Consider the following 24,218-nt stretch of genomic DNA (forward strand, 5'->3'; position numbering starts at 1 on the left):
CTGAGCAGGTACCACCATTCTCATTCAGACCTCTGACTCATGTGTGGGGAGAAGCTGCCACAGGCCTTACATTCCACTAGGCAACTTGCACAAAAAACATTACTTTGTACTCTGGGATATGATAGCGTTCCTTCGGAAAATCATGGGCTGGGGAACCAGAGCGTTCCAGTTCAAATCCCAATTCCAAGTGCCAACCACATGACTTAACCCAAGCCTCCCCCTCCCCATCTGTGAGGTGAGGACAGTCATGCTTACCCATGCTGGCCCCGACCCTCCCTGAGTCAGGAGAGAAAATGCCAGTGCTTTTAGGAGGCCGCTGACTACTAATTCTCAACCCCGGGGAACTCTGCGGCCCTCGGCTCGTCCCAAGCCCCGCTTGCGTGCGGCTCCAACAGCAGCAGGACAGGAGAGGGGAGCACAGGGCGGCGGAGGCAGCGCGCCTCCCGTGAGCCATGCGGACCGTCAGCCCAGGCAGAATGCGGCAGTGCCGGGAAGCTCACCTCGATTTCTTTGTGTTCATATTTGAGTGCATTTCGTCCTCCTTGACTTTTCCTTCTGATCTTCTTCAATTCAGCCTGAGATTTCTCCAAAGAATCTAATTTATTCTTGTGTTCTGCTTGGTATCTTTTGAGAGTTGCCTGTAAGTTAAACGTCCCGCTTGTCTTACTGCAGCGCCACGCACACTGTCAGGCACTGACTTTTGCTAAGTGTCCGCTGCGCGCGGCGGCCCCAGGGAGCCTCCGACAAGCACCCCGCTCACCCGCACCCTCACTGCGCGCCTCTGCCCCGCCTCCCTTCAACTCCGGTGTTCGTGGCGTCCTCTCTGCTGGCGCTCCCTGTCTACGTGGGCCCTGACCAGAAGGGCAGCTCCTCTCAGAGGACGACAGCGTCGTTTCTTTTATTCCCTTTTTTCCTCCAAGGTTTTTGGACACTGGGTGGTCAGTAAGTGCTTTGGTGAATAAATAAACAATCTTAAATCATATGTTCCTGTTTTATGACTAAATGATTTCAAGAAACAGAATGAATAGTGGCCATCTCTTGTGGTGATTTGGGGTGTGGCGAAGCAGGGGCTTTTGGAGTCTAACAGACCTGGGTTAGGATTCTGGCTTCATCCCTCCTTTCCTCTGTGACCTTAGCAATTATTTAATTTTCTAAAATATTGATGTTCACCCTCTAACCCATACAGCGAGGACAGTAAGAGTGCCCATGTTACAGAGATCAAATTTCTACGTGGGTGGAAGTCAGGTGAGGTCTGGAGGCGCCTGGCGTCGCAGCCCTGGGCGGGTTGGGCACCCCCCGGCGCAGGGAGCACACGCACGTGGGGGCGGCAGGGGTGCAGGGTGACCCGTGCTGCTCACGGCCACGCCGGGGTCTCAGGGAGAAGAAAGGAGGCTCAGGGGTGGGGGGGGGGCACAGAAAGCAGCTGCTCTACAGCAGACAGGGAGACGGAAGGAGCTGTGGCCGACGGGCCAGTTGGAAGGAGAACTGCGGGGCGGACAGCGTGGGGGCGGCCTCTGACAGGGACCCAGGACCCCCAGATGGTGGGTGTCCTCGTGCATGGCTCCACCCTGAGGTGCTGGCCTGTGAAAGCACAGCCGCACCGACACAGACTTCATCCACGTATCTATGTTCTTTGAAGACAGTGCTTTCCAGAAGTGTATGATTCCTTGTGCTATTTTTTTTCAATGCTTCTTAGTAAAGATCCCACGTGTGAGCAAAACCCAGCTCACTCAGCCCAAAGGGGCCTTGCTGGTGTTAAGCTCTGTCCACCTTCGCTGCTGTTCCTCCAGGCTCAGCCATTGGGCAAGAGCAGCCCCACCCCTGAAAGCTGGGCCCCCCGCCCTGGGCCGCCTCTGCCCGCCAAGCTCCCAGGGACGGAGCAGACTGGGTACTCACGTTCATGTATTTGACATCAAGTTCTGTCTTCTTCTCCAGCTCACGGATAATCTCTTTATGGAAGTTTTTGAACTGTTAACGCAAGGACATAAAAAATTCATACCAGACTTGAGACTTGAAACAAAATAAAGTTCAAAAATAAAATAAGTATATTTGGTAAACATAAAAACAGCTCACGTACATTTTCATCCAGACTCTCGTTGAGTTTCTTGTGGGTACTCGAAATCTCTATGAGAACACGGCCTGTGAACAAAACCAGATGTGTTGGGGGAAAGGCGTTGTGTGGTTTTTGTGAGGGTATTAATAATGGGAAGGGAGGTAGAGGGGCGAAGCACAGCCCATCGCAGCCCGCAGAGCAGGTGAGCACCAGGCCCCGCGGCACCGGGAACACTGACTGCATCCCCCTGGGTGGGGTGGGAGGGCTGGGCTGGGGTCCCAGACGGACACAGTGATAGCAAACTTACTCTCCTACATCGTTTGTCGAAAGAATGCCACCTCTGTCTTCAAACTCACACTGTTCTGTGTATATTTACTCATTTTCTAAGCTGAATCCAAGTTATCAGGTTTAATTTTTAAATTCTCTTACAAAAGATTATCTTGGTCAATATAGTAACTAACTATAGGAACAAGTGACTTTTTTAATCTAATTCCCTGGGTAATCTGATTCAGTGTCAGACATAAAAGATAAAGGTTATTTTCTTTTTCTCATATGAGTTCTTGTCTCATTTTGGAAAACATTCACGCCATGGGAACCTGCAGCAGGGACAGTGTCCTGCCTCGTGTCTTCTGGGACTAACCGTTCTCTGAGACAACTACACAGGAGAGAATGTTCCAGGACAAAGCAGCAGGACAGCCACTTGATTTGCAAAACACGTGTCTTGGAGTTTGTGGCAGAGGCCTGCACCTCTGTTTCTGAACTCTAACAAAAACGAACAAGAGCCTCTCTCTGCCAGCTTACCTATGGGAACCAAATGGGTCTAATACCTAAGAACTGGGAGAAAGAGAATCATTTGGAAACACCACCGAATCAGACCAAACAACAACAAAATGTGCTGGGCGGATCATCCTACAGGTCAGTAGAGAGATGAAAAGGAACTCTGGGTGAACTGAAATGCTGTAGATAAGGCAGAATTAAAACCACGACTGTGGTCCACGTTGGGAGAGAGAAAAAGGTCACCGATGACACTGCGGCTTCAGCTAGCACCTCTGTGCAAATGACTCAACTGCACCCAGTCCCCACATCTGACTCTAAGGAGGCCGGCCCAGCCTTTCCCTTCAATCTTCAGACTCAAAAATTAACCCCCCTCGCCCCTGAACACACCCACCCAGATGCCCCACTAGGCACCTCCTATGCAGCATGTCTACGAGCTGCTAATCCCAGCTCCTGGCTGCCAGCCAGCCAGTCATGAGAGGTCGACTCCTCACCTGCAGGTCATACCCAACAACTCATTTCCCTGCGCCCACGAGCATCACCTGGGCCACGTCCAGGGTGGAGCCATGCCCTTACTCATCCCGCTGCCTGGGGCAACAAATGTGCCAGCCCTTCCCTGCCCAGGAGAGAGGTGTGTGGGATGGACATGTGAAGTCTGTCTTCACTCAACAACCTGTTCTGTCAGAGGTGGGGAGGACTTCCCCAGTCCCCCTGCCCCACCATTTAAACCTGCTGGGTGGACCTCTGAGGAGCCCCTCCTCTTTCAAGCTCTTATTTCTCATGACTCCCAGCTTGTACTCTTCTGGTCCTCTCCCTCACAGGGACCCGGGATCAGGATCTTCCCAAAGGCAAATGCAAAATGTCACGCCCCTCCATGGCATCCCAGATAAACCAGCTCCTCAGCCTGAAGCCCACCATGAACACTGTTGCTTAAACTAACCATGGTGGGTGGGGGGACAGAATGTCTTGTAAGGCTACAACCACACAAGGTTACAGGTACATGTAAGTCCCCGAGCACCATGTGATTCTAGGCACCTCTAACAAAACACCTTGCTGGATAAACGCCAGTGAGGGCAGACGCGTCCCCAGCACTCACGGTTCCACCAGCCAGGGTACAAAGGTACCCACTCCACAGCCTTAGTGACTCTGACTTCACCTACCCCATAATTAAGTTCCCCTAAAGCTCAACAGGAAACAAACAAACCAGAGTTCTCCACAAGGGAAGCCTTTATGTGACCAAGAATATGATTACAGTAATATGTCATTTCAGATATTGAAATAATCTAAGTTACCTTCACATCTATTTTAAACCCATAAATAACTTCAGGCTGGAGATGAAAAACAAACAGCAACAATGAAAACCACTTCAATTATCTGAAAAATCAAGCACCTTATTCCTGGCAAGTCAGATCTACTTTGGAAAAGTCTAAAAATAAACAGACTCTCAGACACAGAAAATAAACTTATGGTTACCAAAGGGGAAAGGGGTGGGGAGGGATAAATTAGGAGTTCGGGATTAACAGATAAATACTACTTTATATAAAATAGATAATCAGCAAGGACCTACTGTATAGCACAGGTAACTATATTCAATATCTTATAATAACCTATAATGGAAAAGAATCTGAAAAGAATATATATATTATTATATGTATGGATGTGTGTGTGTGTGTGTGTATTTGAATCACTATGCCGCACATCTGAAACTAATACAACATTGTAAATCAACTACACTTCAATTTAAAAAAATCTAAAAATATTTTTGCTTGAATCATCCAGGCTAGAAGCAAAGTGTTCACACTTTTTTTTTTCATATGGCCATGAATTTTATTTCTCCAACCTTATATAACGAGGGCCTCTGAGAAACATGTTGCCAAAACAAAAGTATGTGCTTGTGCGGTGCACCGGTGAGCGCCAGCCAGCACTGCTGATGGCCTGGGGCCCCGGCCACGCAGCAGCCCTCCCAGCTCTCCCCTCCTGCTCAGGGTTTCTCCCCACGGGCACGGGCGGCTGGATGGAGAGGCCCAGTGAAACAGCCCATTCACTCTGCGGGCAGGAGCGGAACCCCTGCCCGTATCCCTGTTACTCCTGTCCCTCACAGTTTGTGGAATCCAAATGCCAACATCATAGCAGCAGCCACTGAGTCCTCAGCCATGAAAAGGATTAAAAAAACATCTTTACTGTGATTTTGCAAGCTGCCAAAAGTGTATCTTGAAACAGAAAATGAAAACAGCCTTTATGTTCAATCAACAGAAGTTTACTCTTAAATACAGCAAGTGTTACTTTATGTCTGAAATGTGGTATCACGCACGTTTGAGTCTCAGCTCTGTAACCTTCTTTTTCATAAATTACATTTGGGAAGAAAAATTTTTGAGAACAGAGGGTGGAGTGGAGAAAGCACAGCCCAGATTCTAATGGAGCAGAACTAAACAAGCGCCCAGACAGGACTCAGCGTGTTGCTCCCAGAAATCACAGCACCGCATGTACTGGATCAACCATTTCCTTTTTTTTTTTTTTTCCCCTTTTAGGTTTTGAGTCAATATTTTGGGAAGAAACTCATAGTGAGTACAATAGCGTGACTCAGTCTGAATAAATTATATTCTCAAATGGCAATATTAAATGAATTTAAGTATATACATTATTTTTCAAAATCATGAACTTGACGCAACTAAAAGTAAAAGTCTACCATCATTTCCCCCCTAAAATTCATACAAATAAAAGCTACTGGTGTTATCACTCTAATTTAAGGAATTAGGAACAAATATGTCCAACTTTTTGAACAACACTGCATAAAAATATGCATTTAGCCAATAGGCAGTATGGACTTTAAAAGCTAAACAACAAAAATTAGAGTATGACTGGTATGAACACATAGAAAGTTTTCATCTGAAATATAGATTAGTCATTGGACTATTAATACATTTTCAACTAGATAATTCTTCATCAATTCACAGTATAAATTTAGAGGTACCAGATGGAGACTACTAATGGACTCAAGCAGCACAGAACATGTAGGCATAAACATTCTTTTTCATTTATACTTGATCAGGGATAATCAGAACATTCATTATTTTCAGAGAGCACAGAGCAATGACTGAGTCACCCACTATTTCCTCCATGTGACTTCATGTGGAATCAGATGATAAAATGACATGGTGGAAGCCAATCTACTAACTGGCCTCAAGTTATACTATATGGTTTAAATTAAAACTGATAGGAAAAAAAGTCACTGGAAAAAGGATATACTCTTCAGAGAGTTTCCCAAATATCTAGTGTGACACAGAGAAAATACCAAATGGAAGTAAAAGCAGACTACACGCAGCTGGGACACGTGAAATGCACAAGCACGTACTCTGCTGGAGTCACCGACACCAAGTAAGTACAGAGGCACATTAACAACCACCTACACGCGACCCAACTTGAAAGTCTTTGCTGGCATCTAAGAATAGCTCTCCATCGCTGTCCACCTGAGTCCCTGGGAGCGGCTAGAGGTGTTCTTCTCTGATCAGTATCAAACCTGTACATGTAAACAATGTGCATGGAGGCATAACGCCAAATAAGTGAGAGGGTGCGCATTGCAACCAACACTCCTCCAGAAGTCTAGTTTCTGACTTAACCAGCCATAGTTCTATAATGATTCTACCACTCATTATGATTTATCTCATCTAATGAAAATAAGTGAGACCAACAGAGGTTATATAACAGAATTATTCCCAAGTTTTTTCATTGTCAGAGACGAAAGTGAAGCCAAGTAACAACTGACTTTGATAAGATGCATGCTGAAATCTCTTGGGTAGACACTAAAAGAATAAAGTGCATATAACTATCAAGCTAACAGAGAGGGGGAAGAATAATAGTCAAAATGAGAACCAGAGAAGAAATGAACAAAGATAGAAAGCAAAAAGTCATTACACTGAATGTAAAGGGACTATACAGTCCAATTAAAAGACGAAGATTGTTAGGATTAAAAACAACAACACTACCCAAGTATATTCTGCTCACAAGAGGGACACCTTAAACATAGGGATACAGAAAAGTAAAAGTATGTAATAAGATATACGGCAGACGCAACCCAAAAGAAAGCTGATGTATGTTAAAATGAAACAAAGATGACGAAGTAGGCAAAGAGGACAAGAAGCATCAATAGAGATAAAGCAGTCATTTCATAATGGCAAAAGGTTCAATTCATCTGGAAGACAGAAGAAATTTGTATTTGTATGCATCTATACATATTTAAAACAAAACTACATTATAAAAAGGAAATACATAAATCAGTAGCCATCATAGGAGGCTTTAATATGCCCCTTTTAGTAAAGTAATAGAACAAGCAGACAAAAATATCAGTGCAGATAGATGACCTGAATATGACAAATGAACTTGATCTAGTGAACATATACAATAAAATACATATAAAGAATACATTATCTATCTCTCTACATAAACTGTATACATAAAGGGTATCCAATAACTTCATTTTTAAAGCAAACACAGAATATTAAAAGGGGCCAAAAAAGCCTCACTATATTTCAAAAAACTGGACTCATACTGAGCATGTTCTTTAAACACACTACAATTAAGCTAGAAATCAGTAACAAAAAGGTAAATGGGAAATGTCCACATATTGGAAATGAAACAAGATTTCTAAGTAACCTATAAGTCAAAGAAGAGATCACAATGGAAATTAAAGTTATTCTGAAATAAAATGAAAATAAAATATAGCATATAAAACATGTATGATGCAATTAAAGCTGTGGTTAGAGGAAATTTATAGCCTTAAAATGCATATATTAGAAAAGAATGAATGAAAATTAATGCTCTAAGCACCCATTTCAAGAATTTAATGTAGCACTACCCAATAATAAAAAGAAACAAACAGCTGATAGACAAACAATGAGGATCAATCTCAGACACATCATGCTCAATGAAAGCTACATACTGTACGACTCCATTTATAAGACAGCCTGGAAAAGGCACAGCTGACAGTATCTAATAAACAAATGCGCCTGCCCTATGACTCCTAGATATACTCTCAGGAGAAATGAGTGTATTTGTTCACCAAGAGACATGCACAAGAATGTTCACAGCAGTTTTATTCATAGTCTCTCCAAGCTAGAAATGACCCAATTAGAATGGATACACTGGAGCAGGGAGACCCAAAATCTGTATAAATTCCCCTCAAATCCTTGGCTAACACCTAAACTGCACACATACAGGGTAAGACTGAGAAATGCAGCAAAAGCAACAGATGGAGCGTTGGGGAGCTTAGCAGATATTCTCAGTGGATACAGTGTTGGGGATACAAAGTTTGGAATTCAAGTCCCAGGAAGTTGAAAAGGCTCGGTAAACAGCCCAGGCTTCCCACCTAAATTGAGAAGGGCTGTATTTTAGGAATTAGGGCTAAGTCACAGGACTAAGGGCTATGCCCTACAACTAAGGGCAAAACCAAAATAGACCCACCAGGAAAGTCTAAAACCAAGCTGCCACAAAATCAGGGTTATTCATCAGTAATTTAACTGCCTTCTAGAACAAAACTCCACACTCTTAAGAAGGTAACAGAATCCAGAGTCTCTAGATATTTTATCACAATACCTGGAATAGAAAAAAATATCAGTAGACAGGGTGATAAACTACAAACGCTGAACTCTGAAATGATGAGGGATAAGATACTTATGTAGTTTGAAAGTAGCCAGGGGAAAAAAAATTAACTGTGCACTGAAGAAATCAGACAACTTCCCTGGACAATCAAAATTAATGTCACAAATGAGAGGCAGTTAATAGTGTGTGCCTAAATTTGATACTGGGAGCACAAAACGACTTAGACAGCATCCCAGCTAAGAACGTACAGCCTGAATCTCATCACGAAGACCTGACGTTTGACAGTTACAATCTTGCGTTTCTGACTATCCACCCCATTTTAGGGTTTCTGATACAGGGTTCCCTCATCCCGATTCTTTACTGCAGTATTAAATTTATGTATTTATTGTTGGAGAAGAATAAAATGACTTCATCCTTCTCCAGCAGTTAGTCCAGTGCTAACTGACAGAAGTAAGGGAGAGATGAAGAGGTATGCTGACAGAAGAAATAGTGTCAATTATTTAACAGCTATTTACTTATTTAACAGTAAGATCTCTGAAAACCTCAATTTTAGAAAATAGTAGAAATGGGCACAGATCTAAAAATGAAAAGTCTTTGAGCCAAACAAAAGCTGTAACCACAAACCTCAACAACCACCTTGTTCCCAGCCCCACAGAGGAGTGGGGCCTTTGTGAACACAGAACAAACAAAACTTAGTTTTATGTAAGTTTAGAATAGGTTGCCCAAAAGACACTGGTTTTTCATAGTAAAAGGCCAGCAACACTATAGTTAAACAGTATATATCGGGATGGCTCCCTCGTGAGAACAGAAACATCTGACCACTGTTGGTTAGAAAGCTCGTTGCAAAGGCACTTCTGGTTTCTGCTCCAACAGTGAAGAGCTTGAAAGCTGTCACTCCCTTGCTCACAATAAAAAAACAAGCTAAACAAACTGAAAAACAACTCTTCCTAGATTCATCAGAGAATTACATTTACAGGCTGATGTGGAAAATCAGAGTTTCCTGGGAGCAGCAAGTGATGCAGGAGCCATGACCACTGGACGCAAACTCCAACATGAATTGCTGTGGATCAGTTTTCAAAAACAACCGACCTCTAGGTCTGTCCATATTTCTAGGGATATTTCCATTGAGAAATTATTCCTATTGTAAACATGAAGCTGTTCTGCTAACCTATGTAAACTAGAATATACCTCACTCAGCAAACATATAAAATTGTATTAAATATTAAAAAACAAAAACAGAAACAGACACCCGAGGGCTCAGCCTTAGAGGGAGCCTCATGTTTTCATGAGTTTCACCTCCGGGAGGCACGCTCGCCACCAGGTTTTATTGTTGAGGAAAGAAGAAAGTTCCTCCGGGCTTCTGCCAAGGGGGAGGGGGACAGTAACTGTTCTGCAGTCGGCCCAGAGTGGTTCTGCCCTCGTTCTGTGCTGTGTAAGGAAGATTAGGGAAACACTGTTTGGTCAGCCTTATCTGATCTGGGTAAGGACAATTAGCTTCCTCCAGCCCTTCTAGCCTTCCTGTCTCAAGTAAGAGGAGTGGGGGAAAAGGCTAAGAAACTCTTCCAAAAGTCATATCCCAGATACTGCAGCTCACCAAACCCCCCAAATAACCTACAAAATGAAAAATGGAGATTTAAACATGAGATTATAGAATACTCCCCCTCTCCAACTCTTTACCACCACATCACCCATCAGCCAGGCTCCAGGATAGTAACAGGGGTTCATAAGTGACACTCCATTTAAAAGGATTTTTGAAAGAAACCCAAAGACAACAGGAGAGACAAAAACAATGAAGGAAGGATAATTCTTTCAGCACAGGATGCTCAACAACTAGACATCCACTTGAAGAGAAATGAATCTAGATACTGACCATATCCTTTTCACAATAAGCATATAACTAAATGTAAAATGCAAAACCATGAGAGTGAGTTTGAGAAGGTAACAGCAGAGAAAACCCACATGAGTTTTTAGATATAATACCAAAAATATGATCCATGAAGGGGAAAACTGGTAAGTTGGACTTCATTAAAATTACAAACTTGTGGTCTGCAAAAAAAAAAACAAACTGTTAACAGAATTCAAAGACAAGCCACAGATTGGGAGAGAGTATTTGCAACATACACATCTGATAAGGGACTTGTATTCAAAATACATAAAAACCTTAAAACTCAAGAAGAAAACAAACAATTAAAATAGAAAATATACAGATGGAAAATAAGCATATGAAAAGAAACTCTGTTATCATATGTCATTAGGGAAGTGAAAATTAACACGACCCCACGACACACCTATCAGAATGGCTAAAATCCGGGAAACTGACACCACCAAATGCTGATGTGGGGCAAGAGGAACTCTCGCTGACTATGGGCGGGGACACAAAATGGTACAGCCACGTCTCAAGACAGTCTGGCAGTTTCTCACAAAGGTAAACAGTCTTATATGATCTAGCAATTGTGCTCCTATCTAGGTGTTTACCCAGATGACTAGAAATATTATGTCCATGGAAAAACCTGTATACGAATGCCTACAGCAACTTTATTCATACTGCCCAAACCTGGAAACGACCCAAATGAGGGGATAAACTGGTACATCTGTACAGCTGAGTATTACTCAGGGAATAGAAAGAAACCAGCTATTAACCCATAAGAGGACATGAGGGAAGTTTAAATGTATATTGCTGAGTGAAAGAAGCCAGTCTGAAAAGGCTGCATAGTATAAAATGCCAACTAAATGATGTTCTGGAAAAGGCAAAACTATAGAAACAGTAAAAAGATCAGCGATTGCCAAGGGTTGGTGGGCGTGCTGTTTACACATTTGTCAAACTCAAAGAACAGAGAGCAAACCCCAATGTAAACTGTGATCTTTAGTTAATAATAATGTACCAATATTGGGTCATCATTTGTAGCAAATGCAGGATGCTAAAAACAGGGGAGACGGTGAACGAAGGAGAGAAGAGTGTGAGAGAACTGTGTGAGATCTATTCAATTCCTTATAAATCTAAAACTGCTCTAAAAAATACAGTCTATTAATAATAAAAAAAAAAATTCACAGCAGTCATCTGGAACTAGCAGTGACTAGGAACCAGCGCCCTGCTTGGGGGAACACCCATGCGGTGTCTGAATTCTTCCAGAAGTTCCACATGGAAGAGAACCTGATCTTCTGAGTTCCTGCCTGGAACACACAGGCCTTACAAAAGTCTGGTCGGTAAGTGAATATGCTGAACAAACGAATGAAAGGGTGACTGAGTGAAGAAGCTTGCGAAGTTCAGTGAGAGCAGGAAGAGAAAACCAGGAAAAGCTGGACCACTCGAAGGTGGCAGCTGCAGTATCTGATTTTATTTCTATAAGCATATTTATCAGAGAACTGCCTATAGAAAAAAATGACTTCTGGGGAACCCAAATGCCTGGTCCCTGACATGTGCGCTGGGTGTCCACCAGCAGCCCCCGCAGAGCCAGCCCTGTTGGAGCCTCCAGGAGCAAATTCCTGGCGTTTTTTTGGTTCTTATCAACAGGGTTTAGTAACACTGAGGTCCAGGCTCAGAGGCTCCTGAGCCACAAACAAGATAATTTTTTAAAAAACAAGAGACATTTTAGTTTACAAAATTTTCATTCTGCCAAGCAAGAAGCTACAATTCCAGACTACGTGGGTTCAGTGCTGGACACCTGGCAACCCAAGTTGTGAGGATTAAGCATCCTAACAAGGGAAATGTGCCAAAAGCAAGACACACACTGGGCACTCAGTGTTTGATTCCTTCCAGCTTCCTGATTTCTGGTAAAAAGTGGGAAAGGAAGGGAGAGATGATGCAGGAGGAAGGAAGTTGGTATAAACTATTCATTTTGGAAGTTTGGCCACAAAAGAAAAGTGAATTAAGAAGGGAGACAGAAAAAGCAACATTAAAACATTTTTTTATTAAGAAACACTTTTCTTTTTTTTAAAAATAAAGTTTGAAGAATAAATGGAAACCAATAAACCCCATATGACTGACACACTGAATTAATTTTAAACTTATATATAAGAAATGCTTTTAAAAATAAAATATTACTATTAGCAGTACAACAGGACTTATATCTCAATGGGAATTATCACTAGAAAACCTTCCGGACATTTTAAAATCAAGTCTTTTCAGTTAGGCAAAGAGCAAATGCAACGCTACAAAATCATGGATCTAGTCTCTCAATACCTAAGGTAAAACGCAGTAAAGATGTCCTCCTGAAAAACATAACCAAGTATTCTGTCAAGGAGGGTGGAGATTCAGGGCTCGGGTGATAACCGTCATTAGACTGACTCAGGAAGCAAACTGAATGTGTATTGCCCACTTCAGTTTTGGTTACCAATTAAATTAATTAGCCTACCTGCTATACATACGTACTGTCAAGTTAAACAAAGTACAGAATTTCTGATGAAAAAAAAATCTCCAAGTTAGATTTTGGCGTACTACTACTACTACTATTTTAGCTAAAAGAATAATGCTGCTTTATTTGAGTATATCAACTAAATATATCACACAAATAATCTGTCAATTTTGCATCCAAATACAGATTACAAGCAACTGTCTTCTTTACATCTGAATGTAAAATACAGCAATAAAAGATTAAAAGTTTCCTACAGGTTATTATATCAAGTGAGGTAAGCTGACGTTAAGTATTCATCTTCCTTTCTCATCAATTAGTAGATTAAGGCTAAAATACAACCATTTGGATGCTAACAAAAATGAAAGCAGGTGCATTATCGATGATGAATAAAGTTGACAAGTTATTCTTAGGAATCACTGATGAACTCTGGGCCTTTTCATTTAAAGCTTAAAAAATGCTACATCTGAAAAAATTTTAAGTTCTTTAAAAATATTAAAATAGGCCCTCAAAACAAAGATGAGGAGTGCGGTCCTCACTGGTAGAGAAGGCACAAAGAGACAGTTTCAGTTCAGTACTACTAAGTAAAACCATCCTAAAATTTTTAACTGAAGAATTTTTTCAAAAGACTAAGGTTTTATTGTTTTGTTTTAAAGCAACCAGTTCTAATAAACATATCTATTCAGCAGCGACTCTTACCTATTGATTTACCCGTGAGAACAGTGTCCACCAGACAGCTGTGCATTTGGGTTGAGAGTGTTGTTGCTTAAATGAGGAAAGACAAACTGCTGTAACCCCTTGATGATTGAGTATTTGGCTTTATGTGCTTTTCGGACTACCATAGGACTTTTCGTTTTTAAATTTTTCTTTAAGGGACAATGTTTTACACAAGCAAAGAAGAAACAAACCCTGTACTCATCCCAGTATTACAGTGCTCACCGTCCTCCCCAGCACAGGGACTCCACCTCGGTTCCAACGGAGGAACGTGTGAAGAGGTGAAGTGCAGGCAGCCGGCTCGATGATGAGTAAATGGATCACTTACGAATTCAAATAAATACGTGAGGAATGTTAAATTAAAAAAGCAGTACCCGAGATACCTTATATAGGGTTTTAATTATGTTAAAACAGGCATTCTAAAATGATACAGAAACTGTTTACTAGGTTCATATTTCAGTAAAAGTATTACTTTTTTAAAACTTGAAGTGTATTTTAATACTCATATAAAATGGCCTATAAATTTCCTAAAGGACTCATAAGTTGTTTTAAATTATTAATATGAAATGGTAAGTTGGGCAGGATTGAGTAGAGAATAAAAGTGAGATAAGATTAAAACATTTAATCACGTATATATGAAGAGAAAAAAGAGACCTTAGGATGTCACAAATTTCTCTTGTTCTAAAAATAGAAGCTGCTGACTATCAGCCATAGCTTTGAGTCATAAATACTTGAATCACACACACACACACACACACACACACATATATATGTATCTGCTTCACTGCACTCAAGAGTTACAGAAATAGACTTACTCTGGACTGTAAGAGTCCAGTGTTTAGTTGTAAAGAGCATGCCATTTAATTTGCCTCTTCAATCACCTCATAATTTTTATCTTTGAACTCATGCTCCTTAAATATTGGTCAGCTTTTAATAATGCAAAATCTTTTAGACCTAATAATACTAACTCTAATGATACTAACCAAGTTTATTAAGGCTGTAAATGACAGTCACAGTTTCAAGAAAGCCTAGAGAAATCTGATTCATAAAGTTAGAATGGAAGAGCCTAATAACTTCATCTGACACACTCATTCAGTCCATCAACAAACATTTCTAAGCGCATCCTAGAGTGTATCTACTTGTCACATCCTTGCCTCACTGAAAGTTTCACTGAGCGAGTCAGGGGTGGCACATCTGTTGTCACTGCTGCCATCTCCGCTCTGGAACCTCCCTGGAGCAGACACTGCTGAAGGATCGTCAGGACACCTCCACCAGCCCAGAGTCCTTCACAAGACATTGCTACAGCACAGCTTTTACAGAAGGGCTTGTCCCAAGGCCATTTTCTATACGGAACCAAATGCTGGCTTCTTGTTACATCTTTCCATTGGACTTCAGGAACAATCCACAAATGACCCACATCCCTCTGTCGCATGCCCAGTCTTCCAGATTTTACAGACTACTTTCATAATTTGTTCCCTGAGTAGAAATCCAACTTTTGTGGGATCCTCTCTAAAGAATACAAATATTACAAGTTCAAAATTAAGTACAGGGTTTTAAAAAGAGGTAGTGAAACTGAGAGGCCCTAAAGCTTAAATCCTGTGAGTCTGCAGGAAACCCTCCGCTCCCCATGGGATCAATCAACTAGAATTCAAACCCCAGCTTCACTCCGAACTAGTCGTGTGGAGTTAGACAAGCTACTTAATCTAAGTTCCCATAAAATGGGAATAATACCTTCCACCACAGATGACTGCTGTGAGAATTAAATGAGACTCCTGAATTTCGTATTTCCATCAATGCCAGCAACGTTCATTGAAATTTTTTATAATGAGGTATAACTGACACATAATATTCTATTAGTTTCAAGCGTACAACATAGTGATTCAATGTTTGTATACACTGCATACAATCACCACAATAACTTTAGATACCATCTGTCACCATACAATGCTACCAAAAACCATTTCTCTGTGTGTGATGAGAACTCAAGTTTTACTCTCTTGGCAACTTTCAAATACGCACTAGAGTGTCATTGACGACAGTCGCCATGCTGTACGTTGCATTCCAATGACACGTTTGTATTATAACTGGAAGTTTGCACCTTGAAATTAATTTACTGTGTTAGTCATACTGAATCCAGAGGGGCCAACTAAAACCCTTCCCAGGGTTATGGTGAAGTCACGAGGTAGCGCATGTGGGACATGCTCTAAGGCACAGAGCAAACTAAAACATTTCTGACCAACCAGGATCCCAAGTCAAATGTTCACACTTCTGAGGTCATGATTAGATGTCAGTAACACTGCTGCAGGGTTGCCTTAATTTTCTAGAAGCTGGGAGATGTGTACAACTAGCCTCTTGAATTATTACAATGCCTATTATACTGGTTTTAGTATGAATTAATTAGGGTGCCCCAAATATTGGGTACTTCTCAGAAGCAGCATACTTTTTTTTTTTTTTCGGTAGAATACACATAACATAAATTTACTCATAGTGACATTCAGTACCTTTACAATGTTGTATAACCATCAACACCATCCAGTTCAAAAACATTTCACCCCTCATAAAAACCTGATATCCAGTAAGTAGTCATTCCCCATTCTCCCCGCTCCCAGCCCCTGGCAACCACCAATCTGCTGTCTCTTATGGATTTGCTGACTCATATAAATGGAATCTTACAGTAGGAGCCTTTTAACCTGGCTTCTGTCACTTAGCATGTTTTCAAGTTCCATCCATGTTGCAGCACGTATCACTACTTCATTCTTTTTTATGACCGAATAACATTCCACAGTATGGATATATCATGTTTTTTTGTTTATCTGTTCAACAGATGCTGGACATTTGGGTTGTCTGCACCTTGTGCCTCCTGGGAATAAGGCAGCTAAGATGTCCTGTGGGCATTACGTTTCACTTCTCCTGAGCAGATATCTAAGGAATGGAACTGCTCGGTCACATGCTAACTCTGTTCGCATTCTGGGGAACTGACGGACTCTTTTCAATACAGCTGTCCATTTTACGTTCCCATCAGCAATGCACATGGGTTTCAATTTCTCCACATCTCTGCCAACACATGCTATTGTCTCTCCAATTCCAGCCGCTGTTGGGTGTGAAGTGGTAGCTCACGTGGTTATAATGCGCATTTCCCTAACGGCTAATGATGTGGAGCATCTTTTCATGTGCTTGTTGGCATCCTTACTTTTTTTTTTAAACTGAAGTACAGCTGATTTATACTGACATCCTTACTTTTAATAGTTTTGTTAAGTCACCCAGACCAGGAAAGAGTGCCCGAGAAAGCACACTGACTTCCAAATGGTTGAAGACCAAAAACTTTCAGAACCCACTTGCGGTAACAAGGAATCTGCCTAGTCCCCCACCAAGGGCGTCACGGGGTGCCCGGGAACGTGTCCGGCAGGGTCAAGGCAGGCCTCACCCATGTCGTGATTCTAACTAGCCCGTCTCTGGCACGTCCCGCTCCCTCTCACTTAACTGTCCTCCTCCCTCAACCTGTCACTGGGGCCACACCCTTTTGCTGCTTCTGGTGCATGTGACCAGAGCCACCCTTTCTTGGCGCACTCTGAAGTCCCTCCTCCTTCTCTATTTGCATGTTAGAACTTTGTGTTTTTGCTTCTGATACACGATTTCAGGACTACCATGATGCGATGAATAGAGGAAGACACTCGCGAGCAGCTGTGAGAGGATGTGAGTAGCTCTCGTGATCGGTGCTGAGGCAGAGCCCCGGGGCCAGGAGCCACCGCCGTTGTGGAGACTGGCCCAGCTCCGTGGCCCCTGAGCGGCTGTTCCCTGGCTAAGGCTGAGAGCGTGAGAATGAGGAGTTCTACCCTCTCCCCACCCTGAGTTGATGGGACACCCGATATCCTAATGAGGAGAAGAAGACCAATTTAAGTAATTGCGAAAACTGGGTTTCAACAACATAATTTTCCCTTCATACACTTCAAAATTCAAAGGTCTAAGAGAACGGGCAGATGTAATAAAGTGCATTGAAAAACAGGCACCAACGTTTCAGATTTATGTTCAGGATGTGCCCATCCTGCAGCCAGGAAGCATTAAATGTTAAATGGACTAATCTTGATTTGACAACTTAGCTTTTACATCTGTAGTTTTTACTAATCATAATAATACATCATCTGCACATGTGGTTTCTTCAAAGCTGGGACTTGTCTTATACCAACTTTTGTAAAGAGGTACAATTTACAATACAGAACGTCCTCTTAAAGTTTTAGGAATTTACATATATACTTATATCAATACAGCTATATGATAAATGGGCTTATATAGATGTTATAAATTAAACACTTATCAATGATAAGTCCATCTTTCTCTACAATTAAATCTTTCTTGCTCCAAAAGGGATAAACAAGTGCTAAGTGAGCACCTGCCATCTGAAAGTTGAAATGAAAAGTCACTTGCAAACTCTAAACACATTTATCACATGTACAATTCCAAGAAAAACAATCCTTTCTAAATCCCAAACTGAAATTAAATAATAAAACAACTGGAATAAATGGTCATGTAATAAATGCTCCTAATACAAAATACAAAATTCTTGATTATATCTGATGAAAACACAAATACAGACTCATACTCACAAGCTGAATCAGTTTCAGACTATGATGCTTCACTCTATAAGCAACTTTTTATCTGCTGAACCACAATGGACAGGATAATCTGACTGCCATAGAGCATGTCAGAAAAAGCCCGCCTTTCTGACATATAGAATATCAAATTGACAGACACAGCTGGCCGACTGCCTGGGATCGAATTAACTAGCAAGTAACCAACCAGCTGGGTGACTTCAGCAAGTTACTTAACTCTCTTTGAACTCCAGTTTCCTCATCTGTAAAATGAGAATAATAATAATAGTATCTACTTCAGAGGTTACCACGATGAGTACAGGAATTAATATGCATCTAGCAGGCACAATGTTAAGCAAATAAAATAACTTCCCTATTGATTGTTCCTTATTTTGGTGGAAAGGACTTTAATCTCCTTAAAGTGAGCCTCACCTGCATCCGAAAGGTAAATGGTTTTGGTCAGTAACAACTGCTTTAGCTCAGCTGAGCTCTCTCATTAACTCTGGTGTGAATTCTATTTTATCTAGACATTAGGAATACATTTATGAACTTCTCCTAAATGAATAATAACTCTTTAAAAATCTTTCAGATATTTTTTCTGCTCTTATTTTTAAGACCCAAGACTGTCAGGTTGGATTTTGAGTATCAACAAGACAAAACTATAATAAATATATATATTTAAACTACATGACTGGTAAACATTCTATCAATAACAAAAGAAAACGTATGACTTTTTGGTGGTGAGGAGATAAAATCTTCTGTTTTGTGCCCAATTTAAGAAATGGGCTCAAACAATTAAACAGATGATTCAATATAATGTTAACAGCTGACTGAACTGGAACAGAACAACAGTCTAAATTTATGTGATGGTGACATATAAGGACCTCGAAGGAAATCTGTAAACTTTCTGAAGACAGTCTCCTGTTATTCCTTGAGACATACGAGAACAAGCTTTACTATTCTATGGCTTGAAGATGAAAAACCTGGTTCAAATGTTCTTTTGGTTATTTTGCCAAAATATTTTCCCCTGACCATTTCTGTTTTCCCTTTCTACCTTTTCAATATTTTCTAAGTTTAAAAAAATAAATGTCGTTTGATTTAGGGACAAAACTGGAAGTTTTTGACAACTTTCAGTGTCCTCTTTTAAATGGGTCCTGTTCCTTGTGGAACTGTGTACCTATGATAAAGATTTATGTGTGCGACTGCAGGCCCACGCCCTGGCGCCCTGAGTCACACGGACTATTATTCATATGACTAATAATTTAACAAACACAGTGGGTTAAAACATTTTACCTGCCAAATCCTGACTACTGAGCTCAGGTCTTTGGCTCTGCGCGTGTTTGCTTGTTCCTCCTGACGAGGCAAGGCAGTTATGCCCCTGCACTTCTCACACACTATGGTGGTTAGGATCGTGCTGTCATGTGTGTTAAACCCAAGCAGGTGGTAGGAACTTTTCCTTTGGACAAACGGGTATCAAATCCCTCACAGGATCACTCAGTCCTTCGAGTGATTTAAGCAACTGAGTGACTCTTTTAGAGGTCTTCCAAGTCAGGGTAAGGGCCTGCAAGGGGCCAGATCTAAAACAGTTCAGATCTCATGGGCCAAACTTCCCTTGTAACCACTCAGCTCTGCTGCTGTAGCCTGAAAGCAGCCAGACACTGTAAGAACAAATGGGCACGGCTGTATCTCAATAAAGTTTTATTTACAAGTAGGTGCTGGCCAGCCCTTTGGCACTAGTTTGCTCAGTTATGGCAAAACTGATATAAGACGATGCTTTAGCAAAATTAATTTTAAAACGACTTTAAAATATATGCTAATTCTTACTGTCATCTTGAAGTGGTTGAGAGCATTTAGCATAAAATGACTAGAATTTGGAAACTAACATTTTAATCAACTACACTTCAATGAAAAAATTAAATTTAAAAAGAAAAAAATGACTACAATTTGGCATTTCTCTTGAATCATTAACATTTTTCTATCACTTTTAATTAGAGCTGAGAAGAAGCAAGACACATTTTCTGAATAATCCCTACAACAAGAGAAAAGACTATTCATAAGGGACCTTTTATTGTCAAGAGAAAACTATCAGGAATGACTTTTCTGGGAGGAAGTGTATTTAGTCTATTCATAGAAAATTAAAACATGCCATTTTCTTTAAAGTTTTAGGCAATTAGAATAACTTACAAATGTTGGATATTTAAAGTATTTTCCTCAAAGTCTGAGTCACCTTCTGCCTGCAAAATTGGCAGAATACCTCTGCTGATATGATATGATGGAAAATGAAGGAGCATTTCCACTGCTTTGCAAATTCTAAATGTTTTACAAGAATCTTATCAAATGGTAAGTCATATTTCATCAACTATTTTTACTTTCTAAGAAGTAAACAGTATTGTTTAAACCAGAGAAGCTCCACCATTGCTTGGCATTTTTTCTCTTCATTTCTTGGTGACTTTTAATGCCAAAAGTCCTACACCTCCACAGATGACCCCAACATGGAAGAGAACACTGAGATCACAATAAAACCCTTATGGAAAGTCCTTCCTGAATGAGATTCAAGAGGTACAATACAGCACCAGCAGAATTAGACCATCAAGAACTTCAAACTACATAGATAATAAAAAGAAACAAAATAAAAACAACGAATATCATATGATATCACTTATATGTGGAATTTAAAAAAAAAGATACAAATGAACTTATTTACAAAACAGAAATAGACTCACAGACATAGAAAACAAACTTACAGTTACCAAAAGGGAAACTGGGAGAGGGATAAATTAGGAGTTTGGGATTAGGAGATACACACTACTATATAAAACAGATAAACACAGAGACCTGCTGTATAGCACAGGGAACTATATTCAATATCTTGTAATAATCTATAATAGAAAAGAATCTGAAAAAGAATATGTATATAACTGAATCACTATGCTGTATACCTGAAACTAACACAACATTGTAAATCAATTTATACTTCAATAAAAAAATTTATACTTCAATAAAAAAAAACTTATTAAAAGTTGATTGGCAAACTCAATAAAAAAAAAACCCAATTAAAAATGGGCAAAGGCTCTGAGTAGACATTTCTTCAAAGAAGATATGCAATGGCCAGTAAGAAGCTGAAAAGGTGCTCAACATCATTAGAACTTGGGAAATATAAATCACAACCCACGTAGATAGGACTTCATACTCACTAGGATGGCCATAATCCAAAGTCAGACAATAACAAGTGTTGCCAAGATGCAGAGAAACTGGAACCCTCATACACTGCTAGTGGAATGTAAAATGGTACACTCAATTTGAAAAACAGCCTGGCAGTTCCTCAAAGGGTTAAATTTAGAGTTACTACATGAACCAGCAATTCCACTCCTAAGTATTTACCCAAGAGAAAGAAAAATGTATATATACACAAAATTTGTTTGCTGATGTTCACAGCAGCATTATTTTTAATAGCTAAAAGGTAGAAGCAACTCAAATGTCCATCAACTGATAAAACGGATAAACAAAATGCAGTATATCTATAAAATGGAATATTATCCATCCATAGAAAGAAAGGAAGAACTGGTGCATGTTAGGATGTGAATGAACCTTGGAATCATCATGCTAAGTGAAAGAAACCGGTGAGAAAAGATCACATATTATACAACTCCATTTATATGAAATGTCCAGCAAAACCAAACCTATAGAGACAGAATAATGGTTAAATATGGCTGGAGTTGGGGGTGAATGGGAAGCAACTGCTAATGGGTATGAGAATTCTTTTTTGGAATGGGTTAATATTCTAAAGTTGACTGTGGTGATAATTTAAAACTTTGTGAACAAACTAAAACCCACTGAACTATACATTTTAAGTGGGTGAATTGAACTGTATGTTACTTAGATCTTAATGAAGCTATATTATAAAATCCTATCTTTATAATTATAAAAATATGATAAATTTGTAGATTTCAAAAGAACTAAACAGAACTTATAGTAATGAAAAATAGTCAGTTAAATTGAAAACTCAATGGAATCAAACTAGAAAATAAAAAATTTAAAGTACCACTTATAATAGGACAGAAACACCATAAATATCTAAAAATACATGTATAAAAATCTGCAAGACTTGTTCAATGAAAAAATACAAAATAGTGCTTAATAGAAGTTAAAGAAGTCCCACGTAACTAAAAGGATATACCATCTCAATGGATTAGAAGATTGAGCCAATCCTCCCTAAATTCATCTATAGATTCAATCTACATTCAAAATCCTAGGTTTTGTTTTTTTAGTGCAAGTTGACAAGCTGATGCTAAAAGACATGCAAATACAAAAGTTCTATAACAGCTAAGACAATCTTGAAGAAGAAGATCTACTTATTTTACTTGATATTTACTACCAGATATCAAGATTTATCGTGAAGTCACAGTGATTAAGAGGGTGTGGTGTTGAGGCAAGGACTGCAAACAGAGCACACAGAGAGCAAAGTGTGTAGGTGTGTTGCCTCCTTCCCAGTGGCAAACCCATGGGACGTGTTACAAACATGGGTAACTGAAAGCGCAGCAAAGAAATTAAGCGGTAACCAGGAGCGTCAGTGGAGTTACAGAAGAACATGGCTGCCTGTGGCGGTGCTGAGGGACCCTGGGTGTACAGCCCCCGGAATGCAGGGAAGCGCAGACTCACCAACATAACGGATGAAAATGGCTGTGATGAGAAGGATGATGGTTCAGAGAAAGTGATGCCAGCAAACACTTCACTTTAAAGGAACTCTCAAGGCTCTCTCACCACATTGAAATCACCCAGGATAAAATGTGGGAAGCTGCTTCAGTCTCAGAGAGGAGCATGACAACTTGAGAAAGCAGACTGTATCTTAAGTTATACAGGAAGTCACCGAGTCCTGCTGAAACGACTCGAGGTTTATTATTTTTTTTTAATAAATAAAAATGCTTTAGTTACCGGTGTTTTGAATGCTTCAAACTACTGTGTACTAAATACATAGCAGTTTTACTTTTTTTCCATTTCCTTATACATTTACAATGGACAGTAAGAGAGTTTTTAATGTTTCTGACATTTTTAAAGGTCATGGAACAACTGTATTTAAAATTAATGAGGTAAATGTACCATTTCAGAAATTAGAAAGAGTAACAGAGCAATCCCGAAGACAGTACAGAAGAAAATAAAGGTAACAGCAGAGACTAATGAAATAGAAAACAAAGATACAATGGAGAGAACTGAAAAAATTTTCACGAATAATCAAGAATAATAAAGGAAAAATATGTATTCTTACAAATTCATATTACCTATTTTATGGAAGAGAGTAATGTCACTGAAAAAAACTGGTACTGTTTTTTGAGTTCTCAAATACTGGTGAATATATGAAGTGACAAAGAGAGGCATCTGTCCTTGGAAGCTTTAGAAAACACAGGGCGCGTTTCTCATTTCATCTTCAGACAACCCCGAACGTGCTGCCTTCCTTCCCCTCAGCCCTGCCAACCACTCAAGAGGTGAAGTGTTGCCCAAGGTTGCACAAGTGGACAGGGGCAACGTAACAACGTAAGCTTTGCTGAACACCTCTTAGGTGTGGTGCAGAGTCTCAGGGGAAAATAAACTCTGGCCTGGCCTCCCCGCCCGGGGTCCCAGGATCTTGCCCAGGCAGCACCGAGGCTGCCTACCATCCTCTCGTAGGGGGCATGACTCCACAGCCTTCGCTCAGCCTTGCCTGGCTGCCGAGCACAGGGCTAAGGACAGTGGACCCAGCGCGGCTGCCCGCGGAGGGTATCTCACCACCACGCAGAAGGCTGTGACCTCCAAGCTTGCCCTTACTGAGGTCCATCAGCCTCCCCAAGTCAGCACGGGGTTAGTGCTTGTCCTGTAGGCCACGGCGGCGAAGTCTCTTTGGGGCTCCTGAGGACGGGATGAGGCACCGCACGAAGCACCTGGCACACAGCGGGCACTTAATGAGACTGGAGGTTCTACGTGAAGCACCGCAGGAAGTCAAGAAATACTTACAAGAAGTCAGACACCTCTACGTATGTATGTAAAACCTCTCCATTATTTCCATCTTCCTGAAGCCCCTGGCACCTGGTGTTTGTGGTCAGGACCATAGTGAAACCCCCACTTCCAAGGGGACCAGTGACCTCTAATCACACGCTTGCCAGCCCCTCCCTAGTC

The 24,218-nt window shown here is 40.7% G+C and overlaps 1 protein-coding gene across 3 annotated transcripts in view; it reads right to left on the minus strand.

Annotated features, from left to right (window-relative positions):
- BAIAP2L1 (BAR/IMD domain containing adaptor protein 2 like 1) overlaps positions 1 to 24,218 on the minus strand; it is a 71,236-nt gene that overhangs the window by 14,437 nt on the left and 32,581 nt on the right. For all 3 annotated transcript variants that reach the window (XM_074345690.1, XM_045525121.2, XM_074345691.1), the window contains 3 exons: positions 2,078 to 2,139; positions 1,897 to 1,968; positions 501 to 638 (listed from right to left, as the gene is read on the minus strand). In XM_074345690.1, the coding sequence (XP_074201791.1) occupies positions 501 to 638; positions 1,897 to 1,968; positions 2,078 to 2,139 (272 nt within the window). The remainder of the gene's footprint in view (positions 1 to 500; positions 639 to 1,896; positions 1,969 to 2,077; positions 2,140 to 24,218) is intronic.

The sequence above is a fragment of the Camelus bactrianus genome, chromosome 18 (genome assembly GCF_048773025.1).
Source record: "Camelus bactrianus isolate YW-2024 breed Bactrian camel chromosome 18, ASM4877302v1, whole genome shotgun sequence".
NCBI classification, from domain to species: Eukaryota; Metazoa; Chordata; class Mammalia; order Artiodactyla; family Camelidae; genus Camelus; species Camelus bactrianus.